This window comes from Lampetra planeri, chromosome 1 (genome assembly GCF_965212315.1).
Source record: "Lampetra planeri chromosome 1, kcLamPlan1.2.h2, whole genome shotgun sequence".
Lineage (NCBI taxonomy): Eukaryota > Metazoa > Chordata > Hyperoartia > Petromyzontiformes > Petromyzontidae > Lampetra > Lampetra planeri.
Window position 1 is genome coordinate 39,378,116 of NC_136107.1, and position 24,440 is coordinate 39,402,555.

At 48.3% G+C, this 24,440-nt stretch overlaps 2 protein-coding genes across 3 annotated transcripts in view; one reads left to right on the forward strand and one right to left on the reverse strand.

Annotated features, from left to right (window-relative positions):
• On the forward strand, positions 1–7,590 carry LOC144722473 (S-modulin-like). Its single transcript, XM_078600725.1, has 3 exons — positions 1–1,715; positions 3,687–3,798; positions 5,603–7,590. Exons 1-3 carry the CDS (start codon positions 1,335–1,337, stop codon positions 5,695–5,697), a joined length of 588 nt encoding a protein of 195 aa, XP_078456851.1. The 5' UTR covers positions 1–1,334; the 3' UTR covers positions 5,698–7,590.
• Positions 5,958–24,440, reverse strand: part of LOC144722449 (glucagon-like peptide 1 receptor) — a 26,660-nt gene continuing 8,177 nt past the window's right edge. The window contains exons 7-14 of one of the 2 annotated variants that reach the window (XM_078600719.1): positions 24,269–24,425; positions 23,658–23,817; positions 23,183–23,243; positions 13,241–13,310; positions 12,592–12,680; positions 11,520–11,658; positions 10,719–10,760; positions 5,958–6,658 (exon numbers count right to left, since the gene is read on the reverse strand). In XM_078600719.1, coding sequence (XP_078456845.1) covers positions 6,377–6,658; positions 10,719–10,760; positions 11,520–11,658; positions 12,592–12,680; positions 13,241–13,310; positions 23,183–23,243; positions 23,658–23,817; positions 24,269–24,425 — 1,000 coding nt within the window. In that variant the 3' untranslated portion in view covers positions 5,958–6,376. The remainder of the gene's footprint in view (positions 6,659–10,718; positions 10,761–11,519; positions 11,659–12,591; positions 12,681–13,240; positions 13,311–23,182; positions 23,244–23,657; positions 23,818–24,268; positions 24,426–24,440) is intronic. The other variant, XM_078600723.1, reaches the window with a different exon arrangement.

Consider the following 24,440-nt stretch of genomic DNA (forward strand, 5'->3'; position numbering starts at 1 on the left):
CAATGCGTTAATGAGTCAATGCGTCAATGAGTCAATGCGTCAATGCATTTTCGGAAAATTGATAAATTATAAAAACAAATGTTCCCAGCAATTTTATAAACCGATAGAAAGTGTTCATGCATTGTACCATCTTTTTTTTATATAAGTGAGTGATGGTGCAGTGGCCAGCACATTGCACTCTGAACCACGTTCAATTGTGGATCATGGTTAACATCAGCGGTGAGTGCTATCGCAACCACGAACCCGCACTTACCAGCATGGCGAAGTATGGTTACATAACCTCCACGGCGGACATTGCATGGAGATGCCTTCATCCAGCAGTGGATTGACAAAAGGTTGACATTCATTAAATTACCTGTTGTACACCGTACAGGGCTTTGTGGACAGCGGAGGTCACTATAGCAGAGTGCTGCGTTCCTACCCTCCCGCATCTCTCCTCCCCTCCTCCTTCAGCCACACCAACCAGCACAGAGAACTCTGCTTCAATAACCACCGCAACCTGCACGGCATGGGGAGATGCCCCCTCAACCAGCGGTGGATTGACAAAGTGGCCGTACGTGTATGCACGAAACATCAGACGGGCCATGCGCACTTAACAGTCGCGACGGCAATTGCTTCTGTCGCACTTTGCGTTCGATCAAATCACCCAGGGTGCGCCAGATGCCGCCGCGCCTCGGAAGCTCATCGGGGTTGAGCCTGGACAGCGCCTCGACGGGCAATCACCGCGGTATTGAAGAGGCGAAGTGACCATTGTAGACAGTAGATGGGCAGCGCGAATAAAAAAACTAACTCCACAACGGTATCCTGTACACCCCCCCCCCACCGTCACCAAGCTGCACTGACCAGTGACCTCTGCTCGGGTGACCCTTAACCCGCATCCTCTAGCGGTGGATTAACAACCGCCCTGTGCGTGCTCCCATTATACGTATCGTACACAATGTGTCGCTGATGATGCTTACGCAGCACGGTCTCGTTGGCTGGCAAGCTGGGCCCTCTTTGCCGCTTGCCCGTGGTGGCCCAGCCGCGTGGTCACTTACCCAAATGAAAATCGCAATGCTATTATACTCCACACGGTTAATTACCTGAACGGAATAGAGCGACAAACCGCTGATTCATCTCCGGCAATCCTAATCGGATCGACCTGCGGTATAAAATCCACCAAATCCAGGCGCAGCACTGGAGACAGAGCGTGTGTCTGGCAGCAGCTGACCTCGAGTGGCCGCACACACTCAAGGGGGTAGCAGTCACCCGACAATCATAACACTGCAACATTTTCAAGGGGTGAAAAATTATATAGATTTGAACAACAACAACAATAAAAATCCCCTCTTAAAATGGGAAATAACAGGAGCTCGGCAATTTCGAAGGAGCTGCTCGACGACCTGAAGCTCAACACTGCCTACTCGGAGCAGGAGCTCGCCGACTGGTACAGCACCTTCCTCAAAGAGTCTCCGGACAGCCGGATCTCCAGGGAGCGCTTCGAGCAGATCTACTCCAAGTTCTTCCCAAACGCAGACGCGACCAAGTACGCCCAGCACGTCTTCCGCTCCTTCGACGCCAACGGTGACGGGACGCTCGACTTCCGCGAGTACGTGGTGGCCCTGCATCTCACCGCCTCGGGCGAGATCGACCTCAAGCTCGAGTGGGCATTCTCTCTGTACGACATCGACGGAAACGGAACCATCAACAAAGCCGAGGTGCTGGAGATAGTCACGGTAAGTTCCTTATTTCGCCTAGGGCACTTATAATTTTTTTTTTAAATAACGAACATTTAAAATTTCGATTTAAAGCTTTCGTGACTGCAGGGATTCATCTTCTTGGTTCTTTCGGTAAAGTCACGTAGAATGGAAATAATGAAATGATAAAAATAAAACATAATAAAATAATTCTCACGACGTTTCGGCCACAACGCAAGCAGCCGTCCTCAGGTGGAGAACAGGTCTGTCTTCTCGACAGGTCTGTCTTCTCGACAGACCTGTTCTCCACCTGAGGATGGCTGCTTGCGTTGTGGCCGAAACGTCGTGAGAATTATTTTATTATGTTTTATTTGTATTATTTTATTATTTCCATTCTACGTGACTTTACCGAAAGAACCAAAAAAACGAAAACATTTTTTATGCTCAATAAAATTCAAGGATAAGCTTATGCAACCAAATATGTTTTTGTTGTTTTACAAGTGAGGCTGCCTGTATTCTTGACGTGACTCGGGATGGAGTTCTGAGTTCCTGAGACAAGGAACAACCTAATGGCCCTTGCCCATCCTGATTTTTAAACGACTTCTCAGAGCCGCCGACACTTCAGCATTCGCCCATCTGAAAGTGCGACTGAGGAGCGCAATGCACCAATAGTTTCCTGTAAATAATAACGCCACAACATCGCAAAGGATTTCGATGTAAAGCTTTCGTGACTGCAGGGATTCATTTTCTTGGTTCTTTCGGTAAAGTCACGTAGAAGGGAAATAATAAAAATAAAACAATAACATTCTCACGACGTTTCGATTGCAACACAAGCAATCGTCATCAGGTGTGAAAACCACATCAAGAAAAAAGAAACCGCTTTTTTCAAATTGTCTTGCCATGGTTTTCACACCTGATGATGATTGCTTGTGTTGCAATCGAAACGTCGTGAGAATTTTAATGTTTTATTTTTATTATTTTATTATTTCCCTTTCGACGTGACTTAACCGAAAGAACCAAGAATATAATATCGCAAATGATATTTGAACAAAAACATCCGAAATTCTGTTCCCAGTGAATATTGTAACGATTAATTTGGCCACCGGGTCTCCAACCTCCTTAGCTTCCAATATTTGACACGATTTGGTACATGTTGGGTGATACAATCGTGGGTATGTTTAACGTATGTGTAACATATAGAGGCACATGTAGGCATAGTCAATTGACAAATGGCAGCACATTTTTACTATTTATTATGATATGGAACATACAGATACGTAACAGAGTGTAGCCGTCATATATATGTGTATTTTAAAAATTATACCAGTGATTTTAAGACAAAACTAGAATACAGCAAAATACTTTTAAAAAATCTATAATACAGGGTTATTTTTGGGTGAGATCGCAATATATAAGTGTGTCGTTAAACCCGCCACCACCCGACACAGCAAATTAGTAATGTTTGTCGCGTAAACAGAACATGCCAATTCGTCACTAGTACAGCACACCGGTGTGTTGGAGGGAAAATCCACAAAATTTACAATCCGAGTACAACGTTTAGCCAGTAATTGCAACTAGCTTCATCAGGCAGACAGACAGATTTGTGGAGTATTTGTGGAGTATTTTTTTTCATACTGCCCACAATAATAGCACGGTTGGATACATACGGTGCAAAAGCAGTTCAACATTCATAAACACAAAGAAGTTCAACATATTTTTCGATTTAAAGCTTTCGTGACTACAGGGATTCATCTTCTTGGTTATTTCGGTAAAATATAAAATAAATTATTTTATTATGTTTTATTATTTTATTATTTCCCTTCTACGTGACTTTACCGAAAGAACCAAGAAGAAGGTCAACATACATGAATACTAAAATACACAATGATACAATGTGCACCAAAATTCGCACATATTTTTCATCAATCTTACTGTGGCTGCTTTGGTCCAGCCACCTACTGTGGTAGAGTAAAGTATTTCTACTTTAAAATGTGTGTGTGTATTTTTCAGGCGATATTTAAGATGATTCCACTGCAAGAGCAAAAGACCTTGCCGGAAGACGAAAACTCTCCTGAAAAACGAACAGAGAAGCTGTGGAACTTTTTTGGCAAAAAGGAAAACGGTGAGCAACACTTAACGATACTCAGCGCTCAACTAAAATATAAAATGTTCTTTAAATCGCCATTACTATTCCCGTAAGAGTGATGTTTCACCGAAAATTACTTCAGGGTAACGGACATTTTTTCCCCAATTAGATTCCATACAATCACACCGCCGTAGATGACTGCACAACCACTATAGATGTTATAGAGTCACACTTTTCTAGATTACTTAGTCGCATTACTATACATTTTATATATGCACATCAGATTCACATCGCTGTAGATTCTATAGATTCACATCGCTGTAGATTCTGATATTTCTAAATCCATACACCTTGTCATCTAATACATATAGCTGGACATAAGTGAGTGCTGACTGATGTAAATTGTGTTCTAGAAGGGATGGGACGCTGAAACTCGACGAAATAGTCACATCTGTGCTTATCGTTAAAACCAATATTTTGTTTGGGAGAGGACATAACTTTTTGTTATCACGATTTTGCTCTTAAAACCTACACCTACAAAAGTTTGGTAGCTGGAGATTTTAATTGGGCTGAATCTAAATACGTACAATATTGTATTCGATTTTACAAACTACAATTGAGATTGAGGCCCTCGAATTTGGAGGGCAGTGATTTCTTCCTGCAATTTGGTTTTTGAGACTCTGGGGTGAATGCAAGTACACCAGCTCTTCCAATGCCATTCTCATTTCCAGGAACTGTAGGAAGACTGTGACAATAAAGATACTAGAAAGTGTGCAAAGCCTGCTCCCAGTTACTAACAAGTCAAATTTCAGGCGTTTTGGGCCCTGTATTGTCATGAGAAGCAAGTAAGTATCAAGAGGCTGGTCAGCGTGAAATTGTATCCATAAAGTAGTTTTTTTTAAGTAAAGTGGCATTATGTTTTTTTTTATGGAAACTATACATTTTGAGGTATGCTCGCCAGTCAGAGAGTCTAAGCATCGAATGAGAATACCGGATACAATCATTATTACACAAAACGCGTGTCAAGACAACAAGACAGGACACATACACGTTTTGCATGCTATGATGTTGACATGACCATTCATGCACGCAATCGGCACACAGCCTTAAAATAGCCACCAGCTCAAAAGGGCTGAAGCTTTGCCTTTTATTATTATTATATATATTTAGAATCATAAGGCAACTCAACAGTGCTAGGTTTTGTCCCCACTGTGTGGAAGCAGGATTTGGATAAAACCTACCCCACACACAAACGGTGGAGGTAGGAAATAATGGTGGATGTACTGCACTGGTGAATTCAAACAAGGATGAAACCCGTGTCCAATTGCCTCGTCATTTCTGTTGCCGATGTATAACAACAACAAGAAACACTGATACCACAATCTCACACCTTTTTGAGACTGGGAGCTGTCACAAAGCTGTGTGCAGAATATGTCGAACAAATGTGTTGTCATCCTGTCAGGCAAAGTATGCCAATATCCTTGCCATGCTCAGGCTGTTTGAGAGAAGGTTTCACACACATATTTTCAAGAAAACCCTTAAGGGCTAACATATGGCAAAACAAAAAAAATCACCAGAGCCACCAAAAAGCCAAATCTCGCTAAAAAGAAAATGTGAAATCCCCAACCCTGGCAATTCAACTTGTAATAAAGCTTTAAAATAATAATGCAGTGGCGCTGGCTGTTGTTACTGCTCGTGTATATTTCAGCAGGAGTGCGTCGTGTGTGTTGGTCCTGAGTTGACCCTGCACCACAGTTAACATCACGTGGTGGTGGGGGCTCAAGGAGATCGTCTCGAAACGCCTTTTACACACACACACACACACAAATCTCGTTTGCAGATAAAATCACCGAGGGAGAATTTGTGGAAGGGGTTAAAAACAACATCGAGATACTGCGGCTCATCCAATATGAAAAACTGCACAGCCACAAGTAGAGTGCGCGGTGGAGGAGCGGCGAGGCTGAGGGTAACGTTACCACCGGTCTTTGTTTCACCTCCACACACCTCACGGACGCGACGAACACGAGCAACGGACGCAATGGGAATTTGGACGTCTGTCTCATGCGGTTTGACTCCGACGGTGACGCACCATTGGCCCAATCCTGAGTCGCATCGGCGAGGACTGTCGCTTATATTTCACGGCAAATGGTACACTTTGGTATTTGATGACAAAATATAATGGGCATCTGCAGGGAACCCAACGTCAATGCAAATAAACCCAGCTCAGTAGCGAGTGTGACGATCACACATATTTAGATACACACAGCTTATTTTAACTGTAATTGAACAACATCATTAATGTGATTAAGTAATTAAAAGCAATTTACATTTGAGTTCAAACATTTACCGCTTAAGTGCAAAAGTAGAATTAAGACTTTAAATAAGCAATACATCACACGAAATTTAATAATTGGTCATCTGAGCAAAACTAAAAAAAACCCTTAAATTTTCATATGAATATTTACACACTCTTAAACATCCAATGCCACATTTCCGGGATATGTTTTTGTATATTCCAACAAATTGGAACCCCCCCCCCCCCCCCCATATCATCCAGCACGATGTAGCTTAACGGAACCCTTTTCATATGGGCTGAAGTGGTATGATCTACATCTCACACTGTGTCTTCGATGACTGCTTGACTGTCACTCAGGTTACTGTGGGTGGTGGTGCTACCCATGCCTTCACGACGCTTTGCTTCCTTGCTGTGCAAGAGCTCTGCCCTGGACGGGCGCTTCTTACCAACGTACAGCCCACTCCGATCAAACAACAATTGGCCACCTTCCATTGAGAAGTTCTTCATGGAGGTGAAGGAACTTTGGGAGCACTTCAGCTCATTTACCTTCCTTGACTTCACGTGCCAGAGATGCAACTTTTTCTTGAACTCGCTTTGGACCTGCCAAGATAGAGGTTGTTTTGGCTTTTGGGTGTCATTAACTGTTTGCTTTGATATATTCCCCATGCATCCTAGTGTTTCACCAGAGCACACTTCATTTGGATGTGACCTAAATGGTGATGGCCTACATACGCATGACATCAAATGCGATAAGCTTAAATGTGGATGTAATCATATCGGTGAGTTAAGGCATCATTAGGAGAGGCGACTTATCCTAGTTCAGCAAAATACACCATAAGTAGCTCACGGGGAATGTATTAGCCCTGAATTGGGATGGCTCTATCTGCATAATCTCTTTATCATTTTGTCAATCATATTATTAACACATCCACGGGCTAACCAAATGCATCGAATACTCAGCAAAAAGAATCCATATTGTGTAAGTGCTTACAATCCATACATTTTGAAATATTACTGATACATGGCAACATCAAGCTGGCATTAACACAATTAAAATGTAGGTTAACACAATTAAGCTGGTATTTTTGGCTATGTTTATCAGATTATCTGATCTCAAGGAGAAAATCACCTCAGGTTAATGCAAACATTACAGAGGTGGTTGGGGGGGGACGCTGACATTTTAGTGGAAAAACTGCAGAATCCAATTTCTGCAGAATATTTTGTTACATCACAGCAACGGTTGAGGCTGATAAAACTCACGTTTGTCCCTTAATTTACAGCCTACACAGACTTAAATGTTTAACAACAACAAAATACCGTCTCTGTTACAGTTAATCGGTTGTCTAGCCATAATGAAAATTGTAGTTTTATGATATATCTTAAACAATGGCATTGTGCATTTGTAGAACTTTTATCTAGTGTAATTGCTGTGAAATAGTATATTATTTTTTAACTTAATAGTACGTTTGTGCAATTGTAAGCGTACGGCAAAGTGCGTTGGCTGTGCGGTACAATAAAGCATTGACATTGTCTGATCGTTCGTGATTCTCTTTGCAGTAATACCAAGATTCTGCACACACTGCCTCCTACAGTTGCGTGCTGTGTTGAAATTATGCAGAATTAAAGATTTGTTGTACAATGAAGGTGATAATCACGGTAAATGACATTGCAGAAATTAATTTAATTTGATGTTATTTTAAATATAAAAAAGTTACATCTGTATGCGAATTGCATACAAGGAATACTCAAAATGATCAAATCAAATTTGGTTCTGCACTTAATTTGGCTGAATTCCAGATCTGCCAATATAAATATCGGTTCGACTGCCTTGCAATGAACCGATCACAGGCAGAGTGAATGGGAAGGCGCTGCCCTCTGTTGTATGGACCAGAAGTCATTTGAAGGGATTTCAGAGGTAGCTTTGTGATATTTGCTTCCGTGGGCCACTTTAATACAAAGGTTTTCACTGCTCTGCAGCAAATATAAAATATATACGTCATATCTGGACATGATGCTGATAACATAATCGGGATATTGTTGGGGAAATTTTAAGACAAAATTATTGACGTTCATTCACGGAAACATAATTACGACAAAGTGCCGAAGACCAAATCACTCCACACGTGCTCAATCTCATCAGATCTCGGAAGGTAAGCAGGATTAGAGCCTGGGCTGAAGATGACCACGACTTACCAGTGTTGTAAGCAGGGCCGTATTATCCAATAGGCACAGGAGGCGCTGTGCATAGGGCCTACGAAAACTAAAGGACTTCCGAAAAAAAATTGACCCGTGTTTTTGTATGTATGTATGTGTAGTGGTATAGCGCTGACTGCTGGCGGAAAATGGTAACTGCGGTGTACGGCAGTACTCGCGTTAGCAGACACGAGAGGGGGACTTCTAGGGGAAAGGTCACAGAAGGGGCCCATCGTGAAGCCGGGGAACCCGCTAGCAGGTTCCAGTGGCCGGGGCGGAGCGAGGCCACGCTGGGAGTGTAAGAAGGGGCCCTGAGCGGGAGCTCGGGGCTGTCGTGCTGCTCAAGATCGTCGTCGTCACCTTCTCGTCCTCGTCACCATCTCCTCGTCGCCGTCTCAGTCTTCACCATCCCGGGGCGCTGCTAGTCAGACAGCCTACCAACTGTTCTAAGTAGTGCCGCCCACAGTAGACGGTCTTCATAATGATAGTGTGCACCCACGTAGGGTGTGTGTGTGTTATCCCGATGGTGCTTGTTCAATAAAATCAGTGCCTCCAAGCATTACTGCCTCCGAGCTGCGTCACTACACATGTATGTATGATAAAAATGTAACCAAGATATCTTCTTGAATAAATGTATTTATATAGCAAGGATCGGCAGTGTATATACAAAGAGTCATGTCAACGTCAATCATCAGGTGAGAGAAATTCACGCCAGAGATGAACTTTTCCAGATTTTCTTTCATTCAAAAATTTGCAAGAATATCTTCAAATGGTCTTTTTCGCACCATCTTATGCTCAATAGAGAGCAGTGCAAGGGAAGAACAGGGCGGCGTTGTTGTCCGATGTTTGATCGGAGACAGTCTTTTGTTTGTTATCAAGCTTTAGCAAGTGACAGTGGCGGTAGTCGTAGTGACGTGACATAGAATTGGTCACTACATAGCATAGCGTTGGCTGCTGGCAGGGAAGGGGATCTGCAGAGTGAAGCAGCCTTGACTGACAGCAGGCCACGTGACAGACCCGAGAGGGGTCTAGGGTAAAGGTTATGGAGGGGACAAGTCGAGATCCCGCTCGGAGGTTCCAGAAGGGGGGCGTGGCCGAGGCGGAGTGAGGCCACGCTAAAAGGATAAAAGGGGACCCCGAGCGGGGGATCGGGGCTGTCGTTTGGAGTGGGATCCCCTCGTCGTCGTTGCTGCTGTTGCCTTCGTCGCTGTCATCGTCCACTGGATAATTGCGCTGCTAGCAGTAGTTGGCTGTCTTAGTTCAGCGCCGTCAGTGTCGGACGGCTAGAGTTGTGTTGTCGGCTAGCAATCAGTGTAGAGTTGCGTTTAAGCGAGAGACGGAGCGTTGTGTAACAGCAGTGAGTGTGTAACAGTGTGCTCGGTGTTTAATTAAAGAATTGCCTCTAAGAAGTTACGTCTCCAAGTCAGTCACTACAGTAGCGACGTGGGGCAGCAGCAGTATCAACTGTCGAGAGTAATCGCTGAAGGCTCAACGAAACTCAAGTGCATTGGGCCTACAAGAAACCTTAATCCGGGCCTGGTTGTTAAGCATCGGCTACGAGGTGGAAACGAGATGCCAATGGTGTCATCCCCTTGTCGAGTCTAACACGTAGGAGACTTTCTCGACCAATATCATCCAGAATAGAGTTTTTTTGGGTCAGATTGTATGTTTGATGGATGTTTCTCTGGGGTTGCCAGTTTCCCCATCACATGAAGCCAAACTCTCATTGAAGGAATTTGCCAAACCATTCCAATTGGAGGACCGCACTGAAAATGTCTCGAGGCTCACCAAGCCCTTTGGGTAAATAACTGGCATCATTACTCTGAGAGCAAGCATTAGATTACGTTAGTTTCCTATCACTTTTTAAAGTTGGAGAATATACACATGGTAATGACACCATTTAAACTCGGGAAAAGCACGTGGGCAGGAAAAGAATATGCCTCTTGATGGAATGATGGCCGATTGTCAACAACAATAACAAAAGAGGGAGTTTACCGAGGATACGAAGCAATGAAGTCATCTCGAGTGCAGGCGCTGGGTTTGGTGTATTATTACATCCCAGGATCGTGAGGCGGTAGCGGCTTGGGAAAGCCTTCATCTAGCAGCGGATTGACCCTGAGTGCTGCTGATGATGATCACTTGTAAATTAGTGTAACGACGTTTTTGGGTAATAATGTTTGACTTGTCAAGGTCTGTAGTTAACAACCCTGTATTTTAGAGTGTTGGGTTTTTTGTATGAGGCAATGTGTAAGTCGATGTGTTTGTGTGTGTGTGGGTCGATGTGTGTGTATCTTTTTCACTCGGGCAACGCCGGGTACTTCCCCCTGGTGAGTCAATATAACACTGAACCACAAGTGGCTTTTGTAACCACATTTGTTTAAAAATAGGTGTACACAGAACTCTCGACTATTGCAAGTATTTTATATTGCTTTTTGTACATTTAACAACACTGTATTTTATCACTTACCTCACCATTAGAGAAGCAATACAGGAGCGCTACAAAAAAGCCCTAAAAAAGACAAACACGTTCACAATATTATTAACTGTGTGTTTTTTAACCTCTTGTTCACAATGTGAAGTAGTTGGCAAGCTTTTTACGTTGGAGACAATTTATTTTTCCTGCATTTGATTTTAGGGATAGAAATGTCACAGTCCCCAAAAGGTGTCCTTATTTTAGCATGAAATGAGTATTTCACCAAGGTGAAAATCAGTCGCATGTATCCTTGCAGAGTAAACATTACACACTCTAACATTTATTCTTACTACTATCTATTAAATATATGTCTTGCACACCTCATCAAGCTATAATCTTCTGCCCCATCTGTAATTAAACAGAGCAGTTTCAGGTCCAGCATGCCAAGCCACTTCCGCACGACAAAATCAATATTTTGGGTAAAATTATAACCCGATGATAGGATTACAAAATAACATAAAATACATTCCAGCCATTCTCAATCCACCAATGGATGAAGGCCTCTTGCACGCCATTATCGTCACGGTCTTTTGTTGTTGCGCACTTCACCGCGCTGGTCAACGCCGGTGGGTCACTACGAGTGGAAGGGCAGAACCTATTCTGGTTTCACTGGCCACTGATGGTAGCCGTGATCGGGAGGGTGGAATGGCGCAGCGCGCTAACCACTGTGCCGCCACTCTGACCCTGAGAGGCACATGACGTTTGCGCGGTTTTTCGCGAATGTTATTTTTTTTTTCTCCAGAAATAATTTGGTGTCTATGTCTAGATCAGCGTCAGCACCTTGACAACACCCACCTGAATGGAGCTGAAGGAGAGCTGAATGAACAGACGGACGTAGCGCGTTCTCCCCGTGGCATGCTCATCCGCGAGGAAGATGAACACAACTTCGTGGATGCCCAGAAGCGGAATCAGGGTGAGCGTCGACCGGGCAAGTCTGCAACACGCGACGGTTTGAAATAAAGGCGCAGCACTGTAAGTTGCTTTCTCTCCGCCACTGCTGCTGGAAGGGTCTCCACTAAAAGGAGCTCTACAAAGCCCCCCAAACCGCCCCACTAGAGGGTGTTTTGGCCTACTCTTCCACGCTGCTGATACATCCTGGAAGAGGTGGGAGTGCTCACACTTGACCCCCCCCCGTACGTGACCTGACGACCGACGAGCTGCGGTGAATCCTTTTATACCCCTGGGTGGACAGAAGTTGGGGGCGAGGGGGCAGCAGAGGATTTGAGAAACTTGCCCTCCCCCCCCCCCCACATTATTTCAGCAGCTGCCACGCCGGGAGCTTGAACCGGCGCGGCCCCCCTGGATCGCAAGTCCAGTGAGCCGACGGTTGCAGCAAGACATCATGTTCTTCTTCAAACCCAATTTGTTCCCGGCAGAGAGGGTCTGTTTTGGATCATGACCCCACAGGAAGGCTGGATAGCCAAGACGGGCATCTCCTAACATGTTGTAAGCCGCGACGATGCCTGCCTTGTAATCGGGGTGAAACTCCTCGCATTCACGATTCCCATTATCCACGGCACCCAGTCAGTGCACACATTAATACTATTTTACGTGGACGTAATGAATCCTGGAAATGAGGCACCATGCTGCATTGTAATCAAGTGAAACCGTGAACAGAGAGAACATTTAAAAAAGCTCCAATTACACATTTAGCTAATCATAACATTGAAATTATAATCAAGTAGTTGGGTAAACAAAATGTGCACATTTGTGCTATGCTATAGAGCACACATCGTATATTTACACATACACAGCAGTCGTAGATTCACACATCTACAGCAGGTGTACCATTTACATATCTACAGAAGTAGATTCACACATCTACAGAAGTAGTACATACACACATACACAGCAGTCGTAGATTTACCTGCTCTTGTAATTTGAAAACTTTGACTGCTGTGCCTTCAACTTGGAGAGTAAGATTTTGATGATCTTTACAAAGAGGATAAAATTCACCTGCAAAGACACTAATGTATGTTTGATGTTTTTTTTTGTTACAATTGTATACACAGTGGCACATCTCTCCACCCCCCCCCCCCCCCGTTTAAACGTTTGTCATTTCAAATATTACCACAACAACAACAAAAGTAACTGCGGTACAATGTCGCATATCGGCCTCGCTGGGGACTGAGGTCCAGGCGGATATGTGAAAATAGTTGGGTATGTGAACGTTGACACGTGTCAACAAATAAAGCGCAAACTGCGTGAACAATTGGAACATGCTTCGCTCGAGAGGACTTTAGCAGTGAGCGAATGCACGCGAGATTAAGAGAACATCACTGAGTATGAAAAAGTCGGATCCGTGAATGTGTCCAGCAAATGGCAGTGGTTGGTGAGAGTGGGAATGTGGCAGTCGGGAACATGCGACCGACTGCACACGTTACAATTCAGTGTAGAACGCACGTTGATGAAATGGTAAAACATTTTTTTATCATATTTTGCTACTGGAAAAGGAGGTTCCAATGGTGCACGTTGTATAATTTGGTGAATGAATGCAAACAGCACGTGGTAGTTACCACAATGGAGAACAGGATCGGTCCTCGTATTATCCACCAAATGCCCATCCACGTGTTAATTCCCCAACACCTTTGAGATGAAAATGAGAAAAGCGTTGTAATGTGCGAATGCCGATTCAAAAGCAACAACCACCCTTTTATACGGCAATTGTCTGTATAAACACAATTACCATGCACCGCATGTTTGATGCATGGCGACCGTTATTCATTTCACGGATATTAATTGGCACAAATAAAACAAGACATCATTTACATTCTCTTTGGTTCTTTCGGTAAAGGCACGTAGATAGAAAATTAATAGATCACGACGTTTCGATCGCAACAAAAGCGACCGTCTTCAGGTGAGAGAGAGAAAGCTACTGATAATTCCAAGCACATCACCTTAAATCATAATCAGTCATCATATATGTGTTTCCATAACATGACAATTGCTTGAAGTAAAAATGCAGTTCTCATCCTGGATATAAGGTGATGACTTTGTATGTATGTACGTATGTTGAACTTCTTTCGCACCATACGTGGGCCAACCGTGTTAATCCCGATGGACATCCACTCCTTTGGCCGCCACTCCATTTTTGGTCTCGACCACGAGGCATTCAAATCTCCTACCCAATCCAACTTCTTTGTTTTGTTTACAGTCAATGGGATGTGTGTATGGGGGGACAGCGTGAGAAATGAAGACGCGAGTGGAAATCTAACGGTGGTAGAAATCACAGAGCAGGTGAGAGAGAGAGAGAGGGCTCTGGGTGTGGTTCGGTCATGCGGAGAGACAGCAGGAAAATGATGTGCGTCAGAAGGTGGCGAGTGATGCAAGTGGAAGGAAAGAGATGCAGTGGAAGTCAGAAGAGGAGGTGGGGGGGGCGATGCGGTGCGAGATGGCGCAGGACAGGGCAGCGTGGAGAAGTTTGGCAAGGACAGGAGAACACCCCAACGTGAGTGGGACAAACGCGTGGAAGGAGGAGGAGGATATGTGTGTCGCTTGCATATGCCGTTTAATCCACGTATTTGTTTTTTCTGTCTCTCAATATAATTCCAAGCACATATCTCGCCACGCTTATTCGCACACTTGTCTGCATTTGTTCCATTTTCTTTGTCCGTGTGCACGTGTTGGAGCCATGCGTCACAACATGTACCATGCACCAGTTAAACATTTACTGGGGTTGGAACATCAATGCCTTTCCAGGGAGGCCAACACACCATTATTACAAATTTTCACTATTATGGCAAAACACAACCATTATAGCCAACTGGAAAGAGCCATGCTCCCACGCAAATACTCGAGGAATGGGCCAATAAATTGTCAAAAATTGCCCCTCCGGAGCATCTAAGTGCCAAACTAAGGAGCAGGAAGGAAGCTTACCACCAACACGGAACCCCTTCACCCCTCTCCTCCAGCGGGCATTGATTCTTAAGAGCATTCACGAGGGCATTTTGGCATTTTCACTTCCCTTTTTTCCTTTCTCCTACAGGACTATCCGAGCTTAGGCAGACACCAGCGGTTTGTAGAGATTATTGAAACAGTTTATTGAAACGTGCGGTTTAAGACAGGTTTCCACTGCACTGTAAATCCGTAATGTGTTTGTGCTGGTGTCAACACCTTTTCATATCCTCTGTGTTGTGTACCTGATATCGTTTCGTTCATATTAAAATACTTTTGGGGAGGAAACGAAAACTGTTCGAATTCAGGCATCGTTGCTGCGTTGCCTTTCATTATTAAGTTCACTCGTCCGCCTTGTCAATTCATGCGAATTATCACGGTCCGTGTCCAACCAACAAACGTTTCGGAAATTTGCCGTGACTTGCTACACATATGTATCTTGAGCGGCACTCTGCAGCCTTCTTTGTAAAGTTCTTCTCGCGTTTGTTGTGGTTCATCCCCTCTTCCCCCCCCCTATTGAAATGTACAATGATTGTCATCAGCAAATCTGAGGTTAACATTTTTTTGCCATCTATATTTAGGAGCTCTTCAAGCCAATTTGTATCACCCTTTTTAAATCGAAAAATTATTGAGGCTTTATTCAATGATGTCTTTCATATATGCATAATTATGTAGTAAATGGTTCTCCTAATTGGTTTCAACAACTGGTTCTTTGATGGTGATGATGGTGATGCCTCTGTAGTGGTGGTATTGACGTGCGCCGACTGTGACAGTGATGGATCACGGGGCGGCGCGGGGTGCGGGGTTGGGCACGCGTTGTGGGCGTGGTGTGGACGCGCGCGCCGGGAGTGACAGATGACGGGGCGGCGCGGCGTGGGTGGTGAGGCACGATGAGATGTGGGAAAAGAGGATCGTAGCCAGCGCCCGGCGATTGGTCGAATAAGTGGGTGCTCGCAGCGACGTCCGCAGGTGGGGTATAAAGGGGGACGCGCGAGAGCACTCGGGGAGAGTTACCCAGTTGAAGACCCGAAGACGGAGCTGAAGACCTAGTGCCCCGAGACCCCTAGTCCCGCCGTCCTTGTGGGGACCGGGGCCCTGTGTGGCTCGGAGGCGAGGCTGTGGGACCCGGGGTCCGACGCCCCCGTGGGTCGGGCTGGGGACCCACAGTCGAGACGGATACCCCGGGCAGGGAGTGTCCCGAGTAGCTCAGTGGCGTTAGTCGCCGAGTAGCTAAGTGGATGTTGGTCATCCGAGTAGCTCAGTGGGCGTTAGTCGCCGAGTAGCTAAGTGGGTGTTTGTCACCCGAGATACTAAGTGGATGTTGGTCATCCGAGTAGCTCAGTGGGCGTTAGTCGCCAAGTAGCTAAGTGGGTGTTTGTCACCCGAGATACTAAGTGGGTGTTTGTCACCCGAGATACTAAGTGGGTGTTTGTCACCCGAGATACAAAGTAGGTGTTAGTCACCTGTAAACGAGTTTGATAAAATAAAGAGTGTGTTACCCGTGAAGTCGTCTCCCGCTGAGTTACTACATTACAACTGGCGTCAGAAGTAAACCTGTCTTCAAGGAGTATGGACACGAGGAAGACTACCCGTACCCACGAGCGAGGTCGGGACGACGACGGCGTACCGGGGACACCGACCTCGGGAGTAGAGGACGAGGAGTTGCCGCCGATGCAGCACTTCGCGGTGATGGCCGACGCTCCGCTTGCCTCCGACACCAGCCTCCAGGACGCGCACGCCCGGTTGGCGGAGTTGCTACTCGCCGCCGCCGCTGTCTTGGCCGACATCTCTGTTCCGGCGAGCGGAAAAACGGCTGCGGGGTCGTGGAGGAAGCGACGGTGGAGGATTCCCGCCAAAAGGCGCTTTGCGCCAAAAGTCTGGAAGTTGCCGCCGTTTTTGGGGGGCCGCCACTGATTGGCGGGAAAGACGGACGCCACGTGGCCGGACACCTCCGCGCAGCGCAGCCCACGTCATCAGCGCGCGCCGGAGCCCTCCATTTTGCGCCTGACAACCGAGCCGACATTTTACACAACTACAGCGGAGCGCGGGAAAATCTCTCCGACGTCGACGACGATCGGGTCCTCCAGCAAAGATTGCCCGCGCTGTCGGCGTTCAAGGCGGATGGGGGCGACTGGGGAGCCTTCCAACGAAGGTTCCTCGCTCATCAGGAGATGTCGGGGTGGTCCGACACCACTGCCCTGCGTGCGTTGCCAGCGATGCTTGACGACGACGCGCTTGCAGCCTTCACATCTGCTGCAAGGTCGTCCCGCTCTACGCTCCAGGCCGCACTACACCTGATGGCGAAGGTGTTCGGGCCGCCCTCCACGTGTCGCCACCAGTTCTACGATCGGCGGAAGGTGGCTGGAGAAACGACGCTCGCCTATCGCACGGCACTACTCGCCTTGGCGGACGCAGCTTTTCCCCGCATGGATAAGGAGGGGAAGGACGCCATGGTGACGGAGCAGCTGCTGGTGTTGGCCCACGAGTTGGGGGTCCCCATCAACGTGGCGGACGAGATGGATATATGCTCCCTGGCGATCGCCACGAGCATTCACGCGTAGGAGGTCCTCAAACGCAAGCCGGGGGTCGTCTGCAAATGGGCGGGGAACGCGGCACTGGCCGCCACGATCGCCGAACCTCAGCCAGCTGCGGTGCAGGAGCAGGCCTTCGCTGCATCACGTCCGGGGGAGTGGAGAACGGGAGGTCGTTCGCCCACACGTTCGCCCCGCAAGCTGGAGCAACCGAAACCTACGACGTCCGTCGTCTGCTACAACTGCGGCCTTCGGGGTCACGTCGCAGCCGGGTGCCGGGCCCCGCGTCAGCGCGCCACAGGACCACGTCGGGACGACGACCAGGGCCACAAGTCATCCCAACAAAACCCGGCAAGTCGCGGCACCTCACACGTTCGGTCCACAAACACGGCACATTCGGGTCGCCGCTTCGCGGTGGGGGGTTCGCGGCTGGGTGCCGGGGGTTCAATTCGGCGAGGGGGGTCCGTACGCGGCCCGCAAGCAGTCGAGTGGTCCGAATTGGCCCACAGGATCGTGGCTGCGTCGGCCGGGTCGTCCGTGGTAACGGGGTTCATTGACGGGGTTGAGGTCCGGGTGCTTGTTGACACGGGTGCGTCGGCCACCATCATCTCGGACCTTATTTATAACATTCTTCCCGTCCAAAGTAGACCCCTTCTGCCAGTAGACGTGCCATTTTATGCGGCGAATGGGGGATCCCTGGGGATCATCGGCCAGATTCGGGCGACTATTTGCATTGGTGACATCAAATTGGCGGGCCCTATTTTTGTATCATCATCGCTGGCCGTTCCCTGTTTGCTAGGTACGGACTTTTTGTCCAAAATGCCCATCAAAATTCTTATAGATCAGGCCTGCATAGAGCTTCCGTCAGGTCGGCGGGTTGCGTTCTTGTCGAGCCCTACCAAAGTGCGCACGGTTTGTGCGACGGTGCAGGCGCTGGCGACTCACACTGTACGGGTGCCCCCGGGATCGCAAATGTTAGTACCCCTTCGGTTCAGGAAGCCACTTGAGGTGGGTGCGGAGGCACAGGGGGTGCTGTTGGGGCCGTCTAACAGAGCCAGTAGGGGCCTCGACTTAGCGGTTGCTCAAACCATGGTGAGAGGGGACAGTGAGCCGTTCGTAATGGTCCTGAATACGGGGTCGCGGCCGGCCGTAATTGCGCAGGGAACGGTGCTGGCTCACGCCGCGCCGCTACCCGTTGAGGAACGGCTCGTGGCTCAAGCAGATTTCACTGTTAAGTCGCATCCTCCAAGTGATGAGGGGACTGAGTGGTTGGACTCGTTGTGTGCCGGTTCTGCTAACTTGTCCGGGGTGCAATTGGGAGCATTGAGGGGTTTGCTAATCGAGTTTGCTGACGTGTTCAGCAAACATAAGTACGATATCGGCTGCACTGACCTGTTGCGCCACCACATAGCTACAGGGGACGCGGCCCCTATTCGTCAGAATCCCTTCCGGCTCAGCCCAGCCGAGAAGGAACATGTGCAATCGGCGGTTAATGATATGTTGGCGGCCGATATCATTTCGCCCTCTTCTAGTCCGTGGGGTGCTCCTATTGTCCTAGTAAAGAAACAGGACGGGTCCTTGCGGTTTTGTGTCGATTTCCGCCGCTTAAACAAAATCTCGATGGCGGATGCGTATCCGCTCCCCAGGATGGATGAGTCGCTGGATGCCTTGGCGGGAGCGCAGTTTTTTTTCCACACTCGATCTGCTTTCTGGATTTTGGCAATTGCCACTCGATAACGAGTCTAAACCTAAAACTGCTTTCCGGACACCTGGGGGCCTATTTGAATTCAACCGTTTGCCCATGGGCTTACATTCCGCTCCCGCCACGTTCCAGAGACTCATGGAATTGGTTTTGTCGGGCCTCCAATGGGATACCTGTTTGATTTATCTCGACGATATCATCGTCTTTAGTCGGACTTTCGAGGAGCACCTCCAGCGACTGAGAGCGGTGTTCCTCAGGATGCGTTCCGCTAAGCTTAAATTTAAACCGGCTAAATGTTTTCTGCTTCGGGAATCGGTCAGGTATTTGGGCCATATCGTGAGTCGTTCAGGGATCTCGACGGACCCTGCTAAGACGCATTGCGTCAGCTCATGGCCAACGCCAACCTCGGTCACGGAGGTTCGTAGTTTCATTGGTTTCGCCTCCTATTACCGTCGTTTTGTCAAGCAATTTGCCACCATAGCCAAGCCCCTGCACGCTTTGACGGCTAAGGGTGTGAGGTTTCACTGGGGGGCGGAAGAGGAGGCTGCATTCTGCTCCCTCCGTGATGCCTTGGTGCAGGCTCCCCCCTTGTGTTACCCCGATTTCACACAACCGTTTTTGCTTGACACGGACGCCAGCAATACGGGTATCGGGGGGGTGCTCTCACAGGTGGTCGGGGGGGTTGAACGGGTGGTCGCCTACGGTAGTAGAGTTCTTTCCCCCGCCGAGCAACGCTATTGCGTAACTCGTCGTGAATTGTTAGCCATTGTGTTTTTTACACAGCAATTCAGGCCGTATCTTTACGGCCGTCATTTTACGGTCCGTACGGACCATGCGGCTCTACAATACGCTATGCGCGTGGCACAGCCATCGGGCCAATTGTCCCGATGGTTGGAGGTCCTTCAAGACTACCAATTCACGACGATTTACCGCAAGGGGTTGCGACACTCAAATGCGGACGCCTTGTCGCGGTTGCCTCCGTGCACGGACTGCACATGTTTGTTGGGATCGGCGCGGTGCAAACCCCCGGTCGCCGGCACCCCGGGAGTTGCGCTCGCCGCCACTGACACCCCGGGAGAGGACGCCCCCACGGGGAGGGATTCGCTGTTGTCGTTGCCCCTCATTGAGTGGGGCCGCCTCCAGATGTCCGACAGCTCCCTACTTACGCTACGTCGGAAAGTTGGTGCTCCCGAGGAAGGGGAGGCGCGGGTCGGTTCCTGGGTGTGCAGACAGGGCCTTTTGATGAAGTGGGACAACATGTCCCGGCGTCACGTGCTCGTTGTGCCTGTTGCTATGCGGGGTAGGGTTGTTCTGGCAGCTCATGAACGGCTCATGCATCTGGGTTTTCACAAAACGCTCGCCCTAATCCAGCGAGACTATTATTGGCCGGGGATGGGTAACGACGTGGCGAATATTCTTAAGGGATGCGTAGGGTGCGCCAAAAGGAAACCGCCACCATTGGCAGCTAATCCACCGCTGCAATCCATTCAGGTTTCGCGTATAAACGAATTGGTAGCGTTGGACATCTTGGGGCCCTTTCCGGCTACACCAAGGGGAAATAGGTTCCTGCTGGTTGGCGTGGAATACTTCACCCGATGACCTATGGCATGGCCGCTCGCCAACCAGTCGGCTGCGGCGGTGGCGGACGCCTTTGTCCAGGGTTATGTTTTGGACAAGGGCGCCCCCGAACGCTTGCTGACGGATCAAGGAAAGAATTTTTCGAGCGTTTTGTTGCGCGAGGTGTGCGACCTGTTGGGTACAAAGAAAGTGCGTACTTCCCCCTACCACCCGCAGACTGACGGGATGGTTGAGCGTCTGAACAGGACGATTACGTCTATGTTGTGCCAACAGGTCTGCGATGATCAGGTTGATTGGGACTTACAGGTGCCGGGGGTACTCGCGGCCTATCGAATGGCCCCTCATGCGGCGACGGGGTTTTCCCCATTTTTTCTTATGTATGGGTGGGAGGCCGATCCGGCCATGGACGTCCAACTGGGGATTTCCCAGCCACGTGCAAAATCTAAATTGGCAGACCACATCAAATTTAATATCGCCAAATTGACTGAAGCGCGGGAGGCGGCAAGGTTGAATTCGCGGTCGCGGCAAATTGCGAACGAGAAATTGCATGAGCGGAGGGTGCATACGCATGATTGGAAACCAGGCGATAAGGCCTGGCTGCATTGTCCACATGCACCGTTGGCTACGTCCCCCAAGTTGTTGAGACCTTGGAGGGGACCGGTGGAAATTGTGCGGGTTGCACGACCCCAGAGTATACAGATTAAATGGGGGAAACGCCGTTGGTACGTGCACCCCTCCCGACTGAAGCCCTATGCGGCACCGTGTGACCCCGTTCTGTGCCGTGACGACCGGGCGTGTGATGTGACCGTCGACTCGGGGAGGGAGGTGTCGCAGGCTGATCCTCACGTGTCTCCACCTGACCCACCCCCAGGTGCCTCGGGCTTGACGGCTGCTGACCGTCGAGAGCCTGAACCCCGGGGCACGCACGGGTCCTCGATGCCTGGCCGATGTCTTCCTGAACCGCCGGCACCACCGGACGTTCAACCGCGTCTGGTGCCGTACGACGGACCGGCAAGGCGGACTCGGGCTAGGTCTCAACAATTTTCATGAAGACGTTTTTTTCTCTACACCGAGCTCGCCCGGTGTTCCCCTCTGCCGGGGTAATGTCCCGTTGTAGGGACGCTCGGAAGAAGAAGGGGACACTGCACGAGTCGAAAGAAAAAAAAAAAAAAAAATTTCCATTTATTTTCCTTTTTGCATACACATTGCTATTGTCACTCGCCGGTTTGTATATATTGTTCTATTGTCGCGGTGGCATTGGTTGAGGGTTGCGGATGGTAGTGTTCGCGTCGTGTTGTGTTGTTAAGTTAGTTGTTGTTCTTGTTGTTGTGTTGTGTTACGGGGCACACAGGGCGGTTTGTATATTTTTATAGCAGCCGGGTCGGCTGCGAGCTATGTGGTAGGGGGTGATGTAGTGGTGGTATTGACGTGCGCCGACTGTGACAGTGATGGATCACGGGGCGGCGCGGGGTGCGGGGTTGGGCACGCGTTGTGGGCGTGGTGTGGACGCGCGCGCCGGGAGTGACAGATGACGGGGCGGCGCGGCGTGGGTGGTGAGGCACGATGAGATGTGGGAAAAGAGGATCGTAGCCAGCGCCCGGCGATTGGTCGAATAAGTGGGTGCTCGCAGCGACGTCCGCAGGTGGGGTATAAAGGGGGACGCGCGAGAGCACTCGGGGAGAGTTACCCAGTTGAAGACCCGAAGACGGAGCTGAAGACCTAGTGCCCCGAGACCCCTAGTCCCGCCGTCCTTGTGGGGACCGGGGCCCTGTGTGGCTCGGAGGCGAGGCTGTGGGACCCGGGGTCCGACGCCCCCGTGGGTCGGGCTGGGGACCCACAGTCGAGACGGATACCCCGGGCAGGGAGTGTCCCGAGTAGCTCAGTGGCGTTAGTCGCCGAGTAGCTAAGTGGATGTTGGTCATCCGAGTAGCTCAGTGGGCGTTAGTCGCCGAGTAGCTAAGTGGGTGTTTGTCACCCGAGATACTAAGTGGATGTTGGTCATCCGAGTAGCTCAGTGGGCGTTAGTCGCCAAGTAGCTAAGTGGGTGTTTGTCACCCGAGATACTAAGTGGGTGTTTGTCACCCGAGATACTAAGTGGGTGTTTGTCACCCGAGATACAAAGTAGGTGTTAGTCACCTGTAAACGAGTTTGATAAAATAAAGAGTGTGTTACCCGTGAAGTCGTCTCCCGCTGAGTTACTACATTACACCTCCACCATCTGGTTCAGGAGTTTTCCCTTGTTTCACGTGTGACATTTGGAGCTTCCACTTCATCTGAGGAGTGGACGTATCACTGCGATGAATGTTTTAATATTCATCTACAGAGATCTGCAGAACATTCTTCCACTAATTCTAATATTCTCATTCTCTATAATGTGTGACGGTGCATTCATTCTCCCTAAGGGCGACCATTTGTGAATGGCCAATCATCAACATTAGTTTTACAGCTTTTATTGCTCTCTGTCATCTTGAAACATCTTTGTATTATTCGCTTACCATTTTTCGCTCTATTCGTTTTACAGAGATCCATATATGCAAAATTATGTTCATCATCTCGGTCTCCTTTATACTCTCCACTACCTCAAAATTGCCTTTTGTAGTTTCAGATAATGTATTCTCTTGTTTGCTTTTCAACATTCTGCCACTTACATCAATGCTGAATCGTACCTTCCGTAGTTATGTGCATGCTCGCACCGAGAGACGTTTGAAAAGGTTTGTGTTCGTGTATAAAAAGACAGCATGCACAAATCTTACCCTTGGTTTTCATAAATCAATTTTGAAACCATCCAAGGTATGATGAACATAATCGGTGTACCTGCAAATGAAAATAAAACGACGTTCAACCGTCGATCAGTGCATGTATACAAAAAAGTGCAGTGTAACGGGAACTAGTCTCAGATGTAATTCCTACAGCAAGTGCCAGATTTTAAAAACAGCTGAGCAGGATCGAGCCTGAATAGAACTTGAAAGGGCAACCACCTTGGCTCAGGCTGGTGGGTCACGTGGTGGGCCCAGCAACAAGCTACCATGTCTGTGTTCCCCAGCTTCATCAAACCTGCGGTGTTGTCAGATGACTCCCCCCGTGAGCCCTTCGCGCGGGGAGGCCCTGATCCAGCTCGTGGAATTTACAAATGGACCGATGTGTGTGTGCGGACGCATTTTAAAACCGTCGAAGTCGGCTTGGCACCAGTGCGATTATTGTTTACCTCTGTTATAGGCATTCACTCACCCCATCCCAGCAGAACGTAAAATGCAATCAGTTTCTTTTCGGTGAGCACACACATGGTGAGCAGGGTGTGTAAGTAGCTGCCTTCAACCAAAAGCCAAAAGTAGTTGGCGGCAATGCAATATTGCATGAAAACGTGAGTAGCTCTGCATCCTGTGTACCCCTGTGGCAAAAAAAAACCCATCAAACATGCAACAAACCATTGGCGACAGAAGACTTTGCTCACACGCATGCTATCAATTGCCAGTGAAAAGTTACAAGTGAAAACAAGGCACGGCTCACTAGTCATGGACATGTGCTCCACATTCATGGGTTTCTTCTCAATAGGCATAGCAATTCTTTGTTAGTAATCCACCAATGATTGTGTGTCGAAATATAAGTGGTATTTGTGGATCAAATCCAGAATTCATACTCCCCATTTAGCTATGAATTAACATCAGCATTTGTTGACATTTACCCCTACTTTAATGTTTTTTTTTACCAGCTGTGCAAATGTCACGCGAGACACAAACACCCCACACGATAAATGTGCCCCTCCACACACACAAAAAAAAGAAAGCCTTATCGTGTACGTCATGAACACGTGTATCTACTTTGTGTCCGGCACCACTCACTTCATATCCAAAATAGCCCAGCCAATCGGAGGCGTTCTGGGGTCGTTTGGTGTAATTGTGTGTAAGAGCAGCGTCCTTGAGCAGAACGGAAATGGCTCTGAGGATGAATGAAGCGAACAAGTTCATGTGGATGTAGTTTCTTGTGCAGTGTAGCCGCCTGGAAAACAGCGTT

What these genes read in the sequence shown, in the direction of transcription:
- LOC144722473 (XM_078600725.1), top strand. Translation starts at nt 1,335, where the DNA reads ATGGGAAATAACAGGAGCTCGGCAATTTCGAAGGAGCTGCTCGACGAC. An exon ending in AGGTGCTGGAGATAGTCACG is followed by an intron (nt 1,716 to 3,686) that starts GTAAGTTCCTTA and finishes TGTATTTTTCAG; the next exon opens with GCGATATTTAAGATGATTCC. An exon ending in TTTTGGCAAAAAGGAAAACG is followed by an intron (nt 3,799 to 5,602) that starts GTGAGCAACACT and finishes TCTCGTTTGCAG; the next exon opens with ATAAAATCACCGAGGGAGAA.